Genomic DNA, 18195 nt, shown 5'->3' on the forward strand with positions numbered 1-18195 from the left:
ATTTCCTGTTCCTTGGATGCTGCCTAACCTGCTGTGCTTTAACCAGCAACACATTTTCAGCTCTGGGAAGAATGAACCATCTTTCCTCCACTGTAGTGAGAGGTCAAAAAGTGCATTAGAGATTTTGCAATGTTGGTCCTTGTAAGTTAAGCTTCCGCTGTCTGGAAGATTTTACAGGATTCCCTTGTGTTGGGGGGACAGATCACAATCTGCAAGGAAATGGGGCAGATTGCAGGGATATGTCAGACAGAGAGATTTGAATTGCTCCCGATCCCATATCAAAATCACCGATAATTCTCATATGATACACTGGGCTTGTCAAATCAGGAGTTGGGGAGGCAGAGTGTATTTTTCCTGGTGCAGAATCTCAGGTTCGACTTTTAGAGATGCCTTGGCTGCTGGAGAGTATGGCTCAGACAAACGACTTCCCCTCTGTTATGAGAATTAAGCAACTAAAACCATCAATACACCCTAATACCTTTTGTATCTGGCCTATCAAAGCAACCGTATGGCAGAAAAAGAAACTGCCTGTTGGGCATGTGCCCATATACCGACCCATTCACAGGGGGTATTCCCTTTGTGGCCTATATCCTTTAGCTGGCCTGAAGTTGGCAAATAACCAATACGCCAAAACTCCTCAGGCAAATCCAATAACTGAGGACGTGCAGGAGTGGAACTCAGCAGGGTATAATAATCTGGCCTAATTTCAAGACTGGTACCAACCTGACTATAACAGATCCCATATGCCCCCTTTCCTTGTGGTCCTTAACAATACTGTTAGAGATACGATTTGTTCCACACGAAGTGGGAGCGTCTCTACTGACACTAATGTGGGAACAACGTTCTTTTATTATCCCTTGGACTGAACCATCCAATGAACCAAGGTCACTTTTCGTTTAATTGGTCTAGTGTCCCAAGTTGTCGAGGGTCGGAGATTCTAACTTAACTTTGTACCTATTTTGTTTGCAGTCTTAAGGCCTATTCTAGGCTTCCCTCAGATTGAAGGGGCTCGTGTTTTATGGGCTACATGGTACCTTGCATCAGAGTTTTGGATGGGTCACCTTCACCCCTGAAGCCCAAGAGATCCCTCATCAGACTCCTTACCTGGATTGTGATGGCTTTTCCTTCTACTGGAATCTAGCTGCATTTCCAAGGATTGAGCAAATTAAAAACAGGATTGGAAACTGTTGCCATTTATGTTGCTGAGGCCCTAACTGGGATCAATGCTGAGCTAGTCGCAGTTAGATCAGTGGCCCTTCAGAATTGCTTGGCCTTGGATTTTCTATTATCCAAGGAGGTGGGTACGTGTTCTGTTACCGGGCAGGAATGCTGTACCTACATATTGGACGTTTCTAATTTGGTGACTTTCATCAGCCCAGAAATCAAGTGATTAAGCTCCCCTTTTGATTCTGGGTGGTCTTTTGACCTCACCAGGCTGAGTAAGTGGGGATCCTACTTAGTCATTGGGCTCGTCACCTTTACCATCATACTCCTGATATTTAATCTCATATGGAGAACTACAGGCTGTTGTTGTGCACAGTTTATTGCTACCACATTTTCCAATCAAAACCGGTGATCATCTACTGGCCTGTACCCCATAACAACCCCTACGATTAACAGGCATGTATGACCATGCGCCCTTTTCCAGAATGATATGCGCCCTCTTTTGTTTGGGCGAACCGGTATTCTTAACTTTGGTGTCTATCTGGAAGAAATCAACGAGGAGGGAATTGCGGAAGTAGTAAGGACTTGGCGTACTGCTGCATAATGGGACACTTGACCAAGGTAAAGTTATCTGGCTCGCAGTTGTAGTGGAACAATGTTGCTGGAGATAAAGATCGAGGTTGTGTAATTATAACGAAATATAGGGAGTGAATCTTAAGCTTGTTAGACTCTCTGTCCTTGAGCAACATCAGGAACAAAGGTAGTAGCTGCATTGTGCGTTTCGTTATCTTTAATTATTGTACTCAACATTATTTGAGTGCTGAATGTAATCTCAGTGAAACAAGCAAAGTTATTTGTATCGTTGTATAAATACAGGCTGATTGTTCAGCTTGCGAGGGCTGAGACACAGACAGTGAACACTGTGGTAGCCTCTCCGTAAATTCATGAAAAATAAAGCTTCTTGAAACAAGACTCGAAGTCTCAGACTCCGTAATTTCCTCAACAACCTGAAACACTAAAGTTGATTTCCTCAAGGTGCTATAGTGATGCAAGCTAGCTAAATATATTCCATTGTATACTGTGTGCCACTGCATTGGCATAGGATGACTGTGCCACTGATGACATGAATGAGCTACAAATTAGAACTAAGCATCAACTACAGCCACATGCACAATGCCTCTAATGCTCAAAGAACGTTTGCCAAACTCAGTTTGCTTGCAGTGCCATTCTGCATGCCCCAGCATCTGCTTGCCTCTTCATCTGGGCCCTGCTCGGTTATATGGCACACTTCGCCCCACCTGCTTACTATCTCCCTGTATTCCCACTTACGACCTAGTTCCTTGGTCTCGGAGACAGTGATGTAGCACAGTGGTGAGCAGGGGAGAACCAGTGAGGGGTTAATGGCAGGGGAGACAAGTGTTTGGAACAGAGCAGCAATTGAGTTGTAATTTCTGGATGTGAACTAATTTAAAACGTATGAAAAAACAAAATTCTTTCATTTTTGCTCCTGTCTCAGTATCCATCCCATAATTGTAACTTATTCACCAGCCAATATCATGCCCCCCAAGTCCATAGACCTCATTGCTGTTCTAGTGAATTCAGTAATAATCTGATACCATAATCCATTAGATGCTAGAGGCAATCCAGAATACAAGTAATTAACTGGAGAAGTGACAATTTTACTGAGGTTTGAACAGATCTGTTCCACGACAGAAAAATGAATCGGACCATCAGGCAACCTTTGAAGAAATTGTTTTAAGTACAGGTGAGGTATATTCACAAAATGGCACAGTGGTAGTGACCTTAACGTTCTGTAAAGAAACACAAGTTCAAATCCCACTTGCTTCAGACATGCATAATACCCTCTCTGAACAAGCTGATTAGTAAATATTTTAGAAATCTTCTTGACGAAAAACAAGATAGAGATTTTAGTGAAGTAGCAGAAAGCCACACATGACAGATGTCATGTTGCTATGATAGTAATAGCCAAACTGCAAAACCACAGATTAACAATCAGAAAAAAAAACACAAAACTGTGACTAAATAAATAAATGAGCATGACTCCAGAAAAAGCAATGGCACAGCAATTTCAATTTCTGTTCAATTATACCTTAATATCTGTCCATGGGTTTGTATTCAAGTTCTTACTGATTTATATTCTAGATCAGATTCACTTGATTAAAATCTTACAGAAAAAAGCATTTGCAGTCCCGTAATGTTACTTGTACAAAAAGATGGAAAACAGGGAGAACTAACCATTTGGACACAGAACTGGCTCAAAGGTAGAAAACAGAAGGTGGTAGTGGAGGGTTGTTTTTCAGATTGGAGGCCTGTGACCAGTGGAGTGCAACAAGGATTGGTGCTGTGTCTACTAATTTCATCATATATATGAATGACTTGTATGCGAGCATAAGAGGTATAGTTAGTAAGTTTGCAGATGAGACCAAAATTGGAGGTGTAGTGGACAGCGAAGAAGGTTACCTCAGATTACAACGGATTCATGATCAGATAAGCCAACGGACTGAGGAGTGGCAGATGGAGTTTAATTTAGATAAATGTGAGGCGCTGCATTTTGGGAAAACAAATCTTAGCAGGACCTATACACTTAATGGTAAGGTCTGAGGAAACGTTGCTGAACAAAGAAACATTGGAGTGCAGGCTCATAGCTCTTTGATGGTGGAGTCACGGTAGATAGGATAGTGAAGGCGGCATTTGGTACTGAGTACGGGAGTTGGGAGGTCATGTTGCAGCTGTACAGGACAATGGTTAGGCCACTTTTGGAATATTGCGTGCAATTCTGGTCTCCTTCCTATGTGAAGGCTGTTGTGAAACTTGAAAGGGTTCAGAAAAGATTTACAAAGGATGTTGTCAGGGGTGGAGGATTTGAGCTATAAGGAGAGGTTGAATAGGCTGGGCTGTTTTCCCTGGAGCATCGGAGGCTGAGGAGTGACCATATAGAGGTTTATAAAATCATGAGGGGCATGGATGGGATAAATAGACAAAGTCTCTTCCCTAGGGTGGAAGTGTCCTGAACGAGAAGGGTGAGAGGGGAAACATACAGGAGAGACCTATGGGGCAACGTTTTCATGCAGACAGTAGTACGTGTATGGAATGAGCTGCCAGAGGAAGTGGTGGAGGCTGGTACGATTGCAAAATTTAAAAGGTATCTAGATGGGTATTTGAATTGGAGGGGTGTGGAGGGATATGGGCTGGGTGCTGGCAGCTGGGACTAGATTGGGTTGGGATATCTGGTCGACATGGGCGAGTTGGACCGAAATGTCTGTTTCCATGCTGTACATGCTGACTCTATATCCAAAATAACACTGCTTGGAGCAGGAATGTGTCAATCAAGAGACAAACTAAAAATCTTACAAGTTACTACCTGATTTGATGAACAAACAGGGAAATCTTCAACTGGTGGAATCAAGCCCTGTGCAATTAACTGGCCATAGGATGGAGGAGCCTCCCTTCGCAAAAGCTCAGCTTCAACTCTTGATAGATGGGTTTCAAAAGATCTTAGAAACAAAGATGGAAACAACAGAGTCATCCTGACACTGACATAAATACAGCAGCAGTTATCAAAAAAGTGCCAAATTCAACTCTATGGATTAACCACATCTCTCTTCAGAGACTGCCAGACCTGCTTAAGATTTCCAGCACTTTGTTTTCATTGCAGCAATGTTAAAAATCACACAACACCAAGTTATAATCTAATAGGTTTTCTTTGGAAGCATTAGCTTTCAAAGCGCTGTTTTTTCATCAGGTGATTGCGAAGCAGGATCATAAGACACTGAATTTATAGCAAAACATTCTGTAGCAGAATTTATAGCAAATTTATTGCAGCAGTTAGAGATTTATCATTTCCTCTGTTCGAGCTAAAGAAAACAAATTATTGGGTTAAAAGATATTTCATTCAAACAGCAGCTAATGGACAATTAGGGATGGCGGCCTTGTCAGTGACATGTACCGCCTGTGAAAACATTAATTTCATATATGATCTGATAAATGGTGCCTTGCCATCTCCAACTTTTCCATTTGGGCTTTCAATTTTCTCAATCTTCAAAGACATTAAACAACTGCCTTATGAAACTGAGTGACCAAATTTTCTTCTGAAGAAATGACCTTGCTCCAATTAGGTATTTGCATGCTTGGTGAACCTCGTACTGAGCATTTGCACTGAACTCCATTTAGTCAAACGAACCTGCTGCATGGTGCAATAGACTCACAAAAGATCTTTTAGCTCAATTTCACCTTAGACTTGATTACAAGGATCAAAGGATTAAATGCGTTGATTGAGATATTATACTGCATTAAGTATTTTTAGTCATATTTTTGAAATTGCAGGTCTCCTCTGCATGACTAGTCTGAAGATTGCAATGGTACTGCTCTCATTGATCAACCTCCTATAAAATAGTTAGTTTCTAGTTTTTTTTTAAAATCACATTACTCATTGCATTCTCTAATCAAACTGCTCAGATGCGAAGTAAGGCACAAGCCATTTCACAACAGTGTGACAATAAAGACTCTGATACACTAAGGCACTTTCACACAACCATTATTATGTAAATTGTATGAATTCTGATTTTAAAAATAGTCTAATTTGACTCAAGTGATAAATTCTTGATAATTCTGCTATCAGGTGACTTTACCCATTAGAAATCTCTACTTGCAAATCAAGTCCGCAAATGTTCTAAACTTCTCTTCACAGCTAGCAATTTGGATTCAAAATTGGTTTGAAGATCGGAGACAAAGGGTGTTAGTGGAGGATTATTTTTCCGCCTGGAGGCCAGCAGTTTGTTGCAAGGATTGGTACTTTTTGTCAAATATAGAAATGATTTGGATGAGAGTATAGGATGAATGATTAGTAAGTTTGCAGATAACACCAAATAGGTAGTGTAGTGGACAGTGAAGAAGCTTATCACAACAATAACGTGACGTTGATCAGATGGTCCAATCGGCCCAGGAGTAGCAGGTGAAGTTTGTTTAAATAAATGTGAGGTGTTGCATTCGAGTAAGACACGACATATACACAGTAGGAGCCTGGGAAGTGTTGCTGAACAGAGACCTCGGGGTGCAGGTTCATAGTTCCTTGAAGATGGAGTCACAGGTAGGCACGGTAGCGAAGGCGGCGTTTGGTAAATTTGCTTTTGTTGGTCAGTGCATTGAGTATAGGAGTTGGGATGTCATATTGTAGCAGTACAGGACATTGGTTCGGTCACTTTCAGAATACTATGTTCAATTCTGGTCTCCCTGCTTTCGGAAAGATGTTGTTAAACTTTAAAGAATGCAGAACAGATTTCACAATGTTGCCAGGTTTCGAGGGTTTGAACTATAAGGAGACGCTGAACAGGCTGGGGCTGCTTTCCTGGAGCATCAGAGCCAACAGGTCATAGAGTCATAGAGGAGATGTACAGCACAGAAACAGACCCTTAGGTCCAGCTTGTCCATGCCAACCTGATATCCCAACCCAATCTCGTCCCACTGCTAGCACCTGGCCCATATCCCTCCAAAGCCTTCCTACTCATATACCCATCCGGATGCCTTTTAAATGTTGCAATTGTACAGCCTCCACCACTTCCTCTGGCAGCCCATGTACCACTGCCTGCGTGAAAAAAGTTGCCCTTTAAGTTTCTTTTATATCTTTCCCCTCTCACTCTAAACCTACGTCCTCTAGTTCTGGATTCCCCCACCCCAGGGAAGAGACTTTGTCTATTTATCCTATCTATGCCCTTCATGATTTTATAAACTTCTATGAGGTGACCCCTCAAGCCTCTGGCACTCCAAGGAAGGGTCGGGTATGTTTTGGCACCGTCCTTTTGGCTCTAGACTGTTTTGGCGCTCATTACTTTGGCGCTAAACTGTTTTGGCACCAATTCAGAATAATAAAACAGTCTTGCTTGGTTAAAGAAGAGAGGACGACCCGATGTAATTTTCTCAACTAGCAAGAGTTGATAGTCAAAGCTGTAATGACCCGCTGTAGATTCAAATCTTGTTTTGTAATCAATTTCTCATTTAACAATTGTTAGTAGTCATCTACTGCCTTGATGATACTTAAGTCCTTCTTTCTTCACATTGGAAAGCTGAAATATAATTTTCTATTTTCTTGTAGAGCCCATACCAGAAATGGCTGAAAACATTCTAAGCAAGTGAGACAAACCAAAATTTTCACACGATGGTTATCTACATGAATTGGCGCCAAAACAGCTCAGCGCCAAAGTAATGAGTGCCAAAACAGTTTAGATCCAAAACGACGGGGCCAAATGTTTGGTGCCAAATAGTCCCATTCCGCCAGGGAAAACAGTCCATGCTATTCAACCTCTCCCTATAGCTCAAATCCTGCAACATCCTTGTAAATCTTTTCTGAACCCTTTCAAGTTGACCTGAGAAGGGTTTATAAAATCATAAGGGGCCTGGATAGGGTGAATAGCCAAGGTTTCTTTTCCAGGGTAGGGGACTCCAAAACTAGAGCGAATAGGTTTATGGTGACAGGGAAACAATTTAAAAAGGATGTTTGGGACAACCTTTCCATGCGGAAAGTGGTGTGTAAATGGAATGAGCTGCCAGTGGAGGAGACTGGTACAATTACAACATCTAAAAGGCATCTGGACAGGTACATGAATATGAAGAGTTTGGAGGGACATGGGCCAGTTGCATCAAGATTAATTTGGGATATTTGGTTGGCATGGGAGAGTTGGACCGAAGGGTCTGTTTCTGTGTTGTACAATTCTATGAAAATCAAGGTGCAGAATAAAATTATTAGATAATACAACACAAAAATACGTAGAATTATCGCTATACTCCACATTCAGGTGGAGACCAAGGGAAGGGTTTGTGATAATTCTATTCAACAAATGCTACAATTTACAACAATGAGTCAATTTCAATTATCCTCAAAAGCAATGAGCCTGCAGATTTGCTGAACAAAGTTGTAATTTTACCTACAATCTGATGTAAAGGCAAGTTGAGTCTCAACAGCTCCTGGATTGTGGAGCTCTCACTTTATTAAGCAAAAACATCACTACTTATTCTATTCCTGAACTCCAGTCTAGATGAAAGTACAACAAGATAACACCATCCATTATCTGTACAAACAAACAATTTTAATGGAGGGAATTATGTAACCATTGTGAATAAACAGTATTGATTTTGCTCTAAAGTTCAAATTAAGGTTTGATTATCAGATGTGAAAAAAAGCTTTGCTCTGCCACTAGATTGTAATGCACCTTAACATAAATTAGGTGACCTGTTGTGAAAGTGAAAACTGATAATGCATCCCAGGAACATTAAAAGTGGAAACAAAAGCCTTAAATTATTGACTTAGCATACAAAAATATTGTGGACACAGCTCTTATTTAACCGTTACTACCTGGAAGAATAAGTGTACAAAATAAAGTATAAAACTTTGGTTAGGCCACAGCTGGAGTACTGTATGCTGTTCTGGTCACCACATAAAAAGGAGGATGTGACTGCAATGGACAGCATACAGAGGAGGTTCATCAGGATGTTGCCAGGGATGGAGCACTTTACCTATGAAGGAAGGCTGGATAAACTTGGATTGTTTTCTTTAGAGCAGAGAATGCTGACAGTGAACCTGATTGAGGTGTATAAGTTATGAGAGGCAGATGGGTGAATAGAAACAGCTGTTCCCTTAGATGAAATGTTAATAAGAAAGGGTCATAATTTTAAGGTGAAAGGCAGAGATTTAGAGAGGATTTAAGGAAACATTTGCTCCACCCACCAGAGTTGGTGAGAATCTGGGATGCACTGCCTGGGAGGGTAGCTGAGGCAAGAAGCTTCATAATCTTGGGATGACATTTTAAATGTCATAACAGTATGGGCCAAGTGCTGGAAAGCTGGACGAGTGCAGTTTTTGTCAGTGCAGACCCGACGGGTCGATGGGTTTGTTTTTGTACTGTATAATTCCAAGTGCTATGGTCACAAAATTATCCATGCCCAACAATAAAAATGTATTTCAAACTACGGTTGGTTCTGCTATAACACGAATTGGGTTTAATGCAATTGAAGAATTTAGATCGTTATTTGTAGAATGTGAACTTTCCTTACCTATATTGGCTATAACATGATTCCAGCCCCATTAGTTTAAATGGTGTAGCTGCTGCACAATTTTCTTAATATGTGAGATCACACAAGAATGGAACTATCGCATTTTATCAGAACTGACCGCAATAAATACCTGACCAAAAATACCTCAGCTTTAGAGAAGGGAAGGCCTTGTTGGTCAGGTTGAAAATAATTGAGCTCCCTTCCATTAATTATTAGCCGCAGTATTGATTCACAGTCAACTGACATTTAATAAATATTGACATTACAACATCAGAATTTTAACACGAGTATTACAACAAGAACAACTAATGGTTTGTACAATAAAAAGTGTGTTATTGCAGCCAGCATATTGGCATTCTTGCCAGATTTGGAATCCATTCAAAATACATACTTGCCTCTCCATGAAGCCGCCTTCTCTCTGCAGAAACATAATTTATTGGTACAGACAAGGCCTAAGAACAAGTTTAATTAACTATTCTAGTTCAGAGATTCCACAATAACATTCTCATTTTTCCCTCTCTCCACTTATAATACAGCTATTCTAAATCTCTGCGTGATGAGACTACCACCATCTTTTGAATATAATGGAGAGAAAAATCTTTCTTCCTCAGCCCACAGCAAGAACAAATGCATCTGCTAGGTCCATTCAGATTGGCAAAAGACAAAGTTAAAATAAATTATCTTGCATCTGAAATGCTAGGATTCTGCTTCAATTCTTCTACAAATCAATCTATTTAACTTTTGCAGTCAGCACTTACCTGCGTTCAAACATTCTCAGAGAGTACAGTTTGCAGGTACATCCTAGTGCAATCACAAGGAGTAGCCCACAGATTAAACTTCCAATGACTGCTGCAGTTATCACCCGCGTTGGTACAATCACAGGACAGCTCTCTTCATCACTGCCATCACCACAGTCATCCTGTGCATCGCAAACCCAGCTCTCAAACACACAGCGGTTGTTCTTGCAGTGGAAGTTACCAGGCTGACAAAAGAAGCAGTTCTTCTCATCTGACCCATTCGGGCAATGGTTCTGGTAATTGCACCGGTCTGCTAGAGGATAGCACACTCCATTGCGAGAGCAGGGAAACTCATCCTTTTGGCATGAGCTACAGTTGAGCTCATCTCGTCCATTTGGGCAATGCCAATAACCATCACAGCGCTGTTGCTCAGTATAGCAACCCCAATTGCCTCCACAGGGAATCTCCCATGGAAGGCAAAACCCTGCAACTTGATAGGTGGCATTAAAACCTCTGGCTGCATTAACTTTGTCAGCATAAAAATGCACCCGCACCTGTCCAGAAGAAGAGACAACAGTGATTGGTGGCCGAGAATCAAAGGATGTCAGGACACGTAGCAGTCTGTGAGAGTTCTCCTCCAGGCCATCATACACTTTAATATAATCTCCATAGCCAGTGCCATCCAGCTTCAAATCTGTGATACGTAAAATGACTTTGCGTCTGTCTCCAGTGTCAATCAGCCATGTGCAATTGCTGCCAGGTGGATAAAATGCAGGATAATTAGGAGAACTGAATGTTCCATAAAAGTTTCTCAGCCACTCGCCACAACTAGGGGGTTCACAATCTATTTCATCTTCCAAATCAAGGCAGTCAATATTTCCATCACATTGCAAGGTCTCAGGTAAGCATGTATAAGCTGCTGTATACCTTGACAAACATTGGAACTGATCATATGTGCAAGGCTGAAATGGAAAGGCAGTTGGTGGAATTGGCCGTTCGCACAGCTCTTCATCAGAGTTGTCTCCACATTCATCCATTGTGTTACATTTCCAAATTTCAGGGATACATTTTCCATTGTTACAGTGGAACTGGTCCCAGTCACAGCCTACTTCCTCAGATCTTCCTGAAAGGAAAACATACTCAAACTCACTATGGAAAAAAGTAGCAATTGTTGAAGTGAATAAATTGCTTTTATTTCTTTAGAAACTAGAGAAACAGACTAAAAATTAAACTTGAAAAATGTGTTGCTGGAAAAGCGCAGCAGGTCAGGCAGCATCCAAGGAGCAGGAGAATCGACGTTTTGGGCATAAATCCTTCTTCAGGCTGTTACGGGATGTCCAGGTGGATGGGGTGTGTTGGAGGCAGGAGAAGGGGTCGTCAGAGTGTAGGCGAGAATCCTGGTTGAAGTAGTAGGCGCGGAGGCGAAGGCGGAAGAATTGTTCGATGTCTCGCCGCATGTTGAACTTGTTAATCCACGAGCGTAGGGGGATGAAGATAAGGCCTCTGCTGAGGACTGATCTTTCATCCTCAGAGAGGAGGTCTGGAGGGATGGTGAAAATACGGCAGGGCTGGGAGCTAGGACCTGGTGTGGGGGTGGAGTTAGGTGTGGGGGCGGGGATCGGCGTGGGGGCGGGTACGCATGCGCGTGGTCATTGTGCAGGTGAGTGACATCACTGGGGGCGGAAGTAGATGCGGCGACGGCAACTCCAGGGGTGGAAGTGGCTGTGGCGACGGCAGAAACGGTGTTGTTCCCGGTGGCTGTGGACCCTGCGGAGGCCGCGAATCTGTCGGCAATGATCTTGCTGGTGATCGTGGAGGCGGTTGTCTGAGCAGCGATCGTGGAGTCTGCTTGGTCGGTGAGGGCAGAAGTAACATCATGGTTCGCTTATGCCCAAAACATCGATTCTCCTGTTCCTTGGATGCTGCCTGACCAGCTGCGCTTTTCCAGCAACACACTTTTCAGCTCTGATCTCCAGCATCTGCAGTCCTTACTTTCTCCTAAAAATTAAACTTGAAAGCATACTTTTGTTTTACAGAATATTTCAGAATAAACAATCACCTTCAGGGCCAAGCTTTGCGCTTGACACATTACAATGAATACTGATGCTGCTATTACATGTCTCCTATTGGAATGACAAACTTCGTTTCACTGTAAACAAAATGCGTGTGCACATCTCCATCTCTACATAGTTCCATATGCCAAAAAGGTGATAGTTCAGAGGGGGTGGAGGAAGGATAGAGAATGAGCCATTTCTGAAAAGATTCTTCATACTTCTTTCCTAATAAAGTCTCAATACAAAATACAGAGAGGGCAGAAATGGAAACAGGAATCGGCAAAGTCATTGATTTAAGCTAGACTGTTCCTGCTTTTCACTTCTTAAACTTTCAGAAGTCGGGCATCTTTACCTTCATACCAGGGAACAACACTGCTCCATGACATGTACCTTGTGCACTGAAGGCAAAAAGATAAGCTGCCAGCTTTATGGTTGTTAGCAAGCAATTACTTTGATAGTGGTCTGGAACTACACAAGAAGAGCCCACTGGAGATTTGGGTGACAGGGGAAAGATATAAAAGAGACCTAAAGGTCAACAATTTCATGCAGAGGGTGGTATGTGTACAGATGAGTTGCCTGAGGTGATGATGGAGACTCGTACAATTGCAACATTAAAAGGCAACTGGATGGGTATATGAATAGGAAGGGTTTGATGGGACTAAATTGGGTTGGGATATCTGCTCAGCGTGGACAAATTGGACCGAAAGGTCTGTTTCGTGTTGCACATCTCTATGATATGTCTGGAATAGGTGGGATTTGAACCCAGCCCTCCTGAAGATATAGAATTCAACAACTATTTAAAAGGTCAGTGACAATAATAAAATAACAGGAAGAAAACATGCAACCTGCTTCTTTGGAAATCTTAACTGAACAAACATTGTGCTTGGCCAATAATGAATGCATTAAGGATTCAGCAATATGGAACTGGAAAGGTTTTAGCTGTTCATACATTCAAATTATATTTAAAGCAATTGACATTTCAAAATTAGTTTAATTGTCCTGTTAGTTAATCAATAGCATACATAATAATGAAAGATGTAATTCAAAGTGGAGGATATGAAAGCATACAACTCAAGACAGTTGGTAGGTTAGAGGGTAAAAGATACCTCATGTACCTTCAAATTTCACCTACATATGTAGGATCTCTCTAACCAGGAATGGGACTTGCCAGCTTCTATTCACTACATTGGGCAGGGTAACAAATCCTATAGCCCCAGGAATTTAAATTCTTTGAGGTTTGGTCTAGGTTACTTGCAACCTTTGATTCATAACGTAATTCCCTTTCTTTCTTTGCCTCCAACTTTGTCTTCTCAACTGTTCTTCTACAAACAAGCGGATACTACATGGTTCTCCAGTGCATCACTCCCTTTAGTTTACTATAATTTAAGTCAGAGAACAGCGGTCAGCAGTCGTCTAAGTTCTGATTAAAAAGTGATTACCTTAAAAATACTGTTTCTCAAAGCATGATTGCTGCCTGATTGACTAATCATTTCTAATGTTCAACTTGTATTTCAGATTCCCAGGATCAGGAGTATCCTGCATTTACGTTTCTAATCTTAAACCATTACTATTTTTAATCAGAGGTCACAAATACACGCTCTGTTTTCTGCTATGACTTGCTGGAGAGGAGCATCACTTTTATTTTGAGAGAGTCAAGGGTGTCTATTGATTGACACCATCGAAGCAGCTGCTTTTTTTAATCTGCTGTGTAAGTAGTAATGGGTTCAGATAATGGATCAATCCAGGTTGATTTCAGGATTTTACTTTTGGGTTTGGTTTTTATTCTCAGTTTGTTTCTTGAAAATGTATTCCTCTTTCTTTTACATCATAAACCACCAGGTTCAAAGAGCAAATACATCCTTCTGGTTCTCCATTAACACTTCGATCTGCTTAAACACTAACTTGAGCTTGGCAAAGATGCTGTCCATTAAATCATCTTAAACTCTCACACCACTATACATAATCAGAAGTCAAATTTCAACATTGTGCAGAATTGCTAAACCAGAAATATAAAATCTCCAATTTAAGTCTGTGACAAGAGAGGAGAATCTGTTTACAAGACAATTGAGGCAGATGTAAAAAGATCCCAATGCATTAAAGAGGAGCTGCGGATTTCCCAAATCATTTCTCAGAGAGATTGCTCATGAAATTGGGAGGACATCAAACTTTCAAGCAATCCACTGACAAATAGATATTGGTTTATAGGCAGAAGATAGATACAATGGGCCAACTGACAAAACGTAATTAGAAGTAACTTAAAAACATCTGTAGAAGGCCACCATCATTTCGCTAAACAGAGGAACCTCAATTATCCGAAAGACACAAGTGGAGATTATTTCATTCAGTTAATCGAATGCTGGATAACGTAGTTTAGCCAAGCATCGGGACCTTGCGATCTTGTTCGGATAATTTGAAATTTGGATAATTGAGTTTCCTCTCTAGTTTTCAGTGACTTGGAAGATAAAATAGAGACATTAGATCCAAGTTTACTGACTTCACAAAGTTAGGCCCTTTGGCCCAAGAAACATAGATCAGAATTTTTTAAAAATCAATTTTTTTTTGTTTGAGATATAAAAACTGACTAAGGTGGTTGACTTTTATTTCAAGAGGGTTGGGTTTCAACAGATGTGCAAGCATACCGATTGAAAATTTGCAAGCTACTAGTGAGACTATGTCGGGAGTAATGTGAACAATTTTAGCTCCCTTATTTAAGGCATCATTTCATTGAGGCACTTCAGAAAAAGTTCACAAGGATGTTTCATGAATGGAGGAATTGTCTTATACGCAAAGGAACACTACAGCGTGAGCACGAAGCAGAGAGAGAGAAAACACGTGAGGAAGAGAGAGCAAGACAGAGAGCGCAACAGCAGAGAGGTGGAGAGAAAGCTGTCAAGAGATGGGCAGAGGAGGAGGCTAACAGCAGGGCAGGCAAACTTGAGGGGGGGCTGAGCAGGCATGGGCGAGATATGGAGTGTGGGTACGGGGCGGGCAAGAGGGAGTGCTTTGGGTATGGAGAGCAAGAGGGAGAGTGAGTGGTACAGGGAGAGAGGACGAGGAGTACAAACAGAGAGAGAGGGGGAGAACGAGCCACAAAGAGAAAGAGAGAGGGCGAGAGTGTGAGCAGTGAGAGGGGGAGACAGAGAGAGAGAGCTAGCGAGAGTGAAGGGGGCCGAGAGGGAGCACGAGGCATCGAGAGTGCGGGCGAGGGGGCACAGTGAGAGAGGAAGCGAGAGGTAAAAAGAGCGAGAATACGTGAGAGGTACAGAGAGCACAAGCATGAAAGCAAGGGTAAACAGGGAGAACACGAGAGCGCGAGGGATACAGAGAGCACGCGAGGGGTACAGAACAGAGAGCGCGAGAGGGTGTGCAAGGGGGAGCGAGAGAGTGTGAGGGGGACCGGGCGAGAGCGAGGGGTACAGAGAAAGCGAGAGCGAGGGGTACAGAGAAAGCGAGAGCAAGGGGCATAGAGAGAGCAAGCAGAAGGTACAGAGGGAAAGAGCGAGTGAGAGGTACAGAGAGAGCACAAGAGCAAGGGGTACAGTGAGAGAGGGGTACATAGAGCGCAAGTGACAGACAGCGAGGAGTACAGAGAGCGAGCGAGAGAGCACAAGAAAGAGAGCGCGCATGCGCGAGAGGTACAAAGAGCATGCGTGAGGGGTACGGAGAGCGTGCGCGAGGGGTACGGACAAACAGCTCGCAAGGGGTATGGAGGGGGACAGCAAGGGTAACAGAGAGAGGGGAAAGCAAGGAGTACAGAGAGAGGGAGGGGTATAGAGGGACAGAAGAGTGAGGGCAGAGATGGGTAGTGGAGGTATGGGGGGGCAGAGAGAGAGAATGTTGGGGAGAGAGAGAGAGGGAGGGGAGCAGAGAGGGGGTAAGGGGCAGAGGGGTGAGGGGAGGGAGAGAGAGAGAGATCTTTGATCAATCAGGGAATAAGGGTGATGGGGAAAATGCAGGAAAGGAAGAATGTTGGAACAGTTATGAACCTACTGAATGCCCAATGGCTTACTGCTGTTTCTACCTCCTATCGCCTTTTAAATTAGTGCTTATACACTCTACACTCAAAAATGATTGTTCCGAATATGTTAGAAATGGGAAAAGCTCGGATCCTTGCAGCAAAGTTTAAGGATCAAGCCTCCAAGCATTACTAAAAGCTAGTAAATATGACGTTCTTTTCTTTCATATCCATCATAGACAAGGAATGGAGAAACAATAATGTGGAGTCTTTACCAATAAATTTATCTGAAGGCTGTATATGCTATATCTGGTCACTGTTTGCATACTGACTGCAAATTATGTGACAGATACATCACATCCTGTTTCAACATGGTAATGACTGGCAGTAGTAAAGGTATTTGCACATCATCCTGCAACATTAGACTGATGCAAAAAATAATTCAATTAATTTAACAGGGTGACAGTAACATGAAAAGGTGAAAACTGATTTACAATTATAACAATCTAGTTAGATTTCCAGTTAAACTATTACTTTCATTCCTGGACACTGAACCTCAAGAAATCTTCAACAGCCTCGAAGAGCAGACCTAACAGAATTATGCCAAGGCTAGAAGATTTAAAATTCTGGCGACAAATTGCTGACAATCTTTATACTTCACAGGATAGCAGAATAAGATCCAATCTAATTGTATTTAAAGATTGAAGGTAAACAGAAACTTCTATTGGGGGATACTTCATAGGGAATTACCCCCCATAGTGCGGCACGGTGGCTCAGTGGTTAGCACTGCTGCCTCACAGCACCTGGGTTCCAGGTTCAATTCCAGCCTTGGGCAACTGTGTGTGGAATTTGCACATTCTCCCCGTGTCTACGTGGGTCTCCTCCGGGTGCTCCTGTTTCCTCCTACAGTCCAAAGGTGTGCAGGACAGGTGGATTGTCCATGCTAAATTGCCCAGACTGTTGGGTGCATTAGTCAGAGCGAAATAGGTCTAGGTGGGTTACTCTTTGGAGGATCGGTATGGACTTGTTGGGCCGAAGGGCCTGTTTCCACACAATAGGGAATTTAATCTAATCAAAATTCATGGAGACTGGTAGGAAGCATTTCTTTACACAAAGGCATTGGAAATCAGGCACTCTCATCAAAATCAAGAATTTTATGACTGAGTTTAACAGTTTTGTTAGGCAAGGTAGCAAGGACTACAGAACCAATAAGACATAGATCAGTAATGATCTAAGTAAATGTCAAAATAGTTCTAAGTGGTGAAAGGCTTAAGTCCCCAGTGTCATGACAACTTTCTCAGTCAGCCCACATCCCAATTCAAAATATCTCCCTACTTTATCTGGGACACTGCTTTATGCCAACTGGCTAGACATTTTGCCTCTACAACAGCAACTTGATTTCAAAAGTTATTAATTAGTGAGTTGTGATGCACTTTGAGACATGAAACAAATTACAAAAAAAAGTTCACAAGCACCATATTCTATTAGTGTATGGGCACATTCATTGTCAAAATCCACTGCTTATAAAGTTAAACGAGGATAGATCTCAGAAGGCCCCAGTGGTGGAATGATTAAAATTAAGAGTGTGAAGGACTGAAAATTATAGGAATGCAGAGGCCTAGAGAGTGATTGGGCTGAAAGAGACTGAAGAGATTAGGAGGGGCATTAGAACGAACAAACTAGCTGCATTTCAACTCAAAGAAAAAGGCCACCAAGTTTACACATACCTGTGACATAAGACAGTCGGAAACCTTTTCCAGTATACCTGTCATCTGAATGAAACTTAATCCAGACATGGTCCTTTGAAGAAATGTAAGGTGCTGGAATGGATGAGCCACACACTCTAATTCCGTCAACATTTTTATATGCTCCTATAGTTAGCCAGTCGGAACTACACCAAGCAGAGCTCTGGATATCAAAATCCTGGAAGCTAAGGCAAAAAAAAATGCAATAATGTTCAACTTGCAAACAAAATATCTATCAAGATGAATAGATTAGATTAGATTAGATTAGATTAGATTTACAGTGTGGAAACAGGCCCAACAAGTCCACACCGACCCACCGAAGCGAAACCCACCCATACCCCAACATTTACCCCTTACCTAACACTACGGGCAATTTAGCATGGCCAATTCACCTGACCCGCACATCTTTGGACTGTGGGAGGAAACCGGAGCACCCGGAGGATACCCACGCAGACACGGGGAGAATGTGCAAACTC

General features: G+C 42.2%; 1 protein-coding gene across 1 annotated transcript in view; it reads right to left on the minus strand.

Annotated features, from left to right (window-relative positions):
* Window positions 1–18195, minus strand: part of lrp12 (low density lipoprotein receptor-related protein 12) — an 83789-nt gene that overhangs the window by 16184 nt on the left and 49410 nt on the right. Inside the window, exons 4-6 of the mRNA XM_060824316.1 lie at window positions 17702–17904; window positions 9987–11088; window positions 4547–4679 (exon numbers count right to left, since the gene is read on the minus strand). Coding sequence (XP_060680299.1) covers window positions 4547–4679; window positions 9987–11088; window positions 17702–17904 — 1438 coding nt within the window. The remainder of the gene's footprint in view (window positions 1–4546; window positions 4680–9986; window positions 11089–17701; window positions 17905–18195) is intronic.

This window comes from Hemiscyllium ocellatum, chromosome 4 (assembly GCF_020745735.1).
Source record: "Hemiscyllium ocellatum isolate sHemOce1 chromosome 4, sHemOce1.pat.X.cur, whole genome shotgun sequence".
NCBI classification, from domain to species: Eukaryota; Metazoa; Chordata; class Chondrichthyes; order Orectolobiformes; family Hemiscylliidae; genus Hemiscyllium; species Hemiscyllium ocellatum.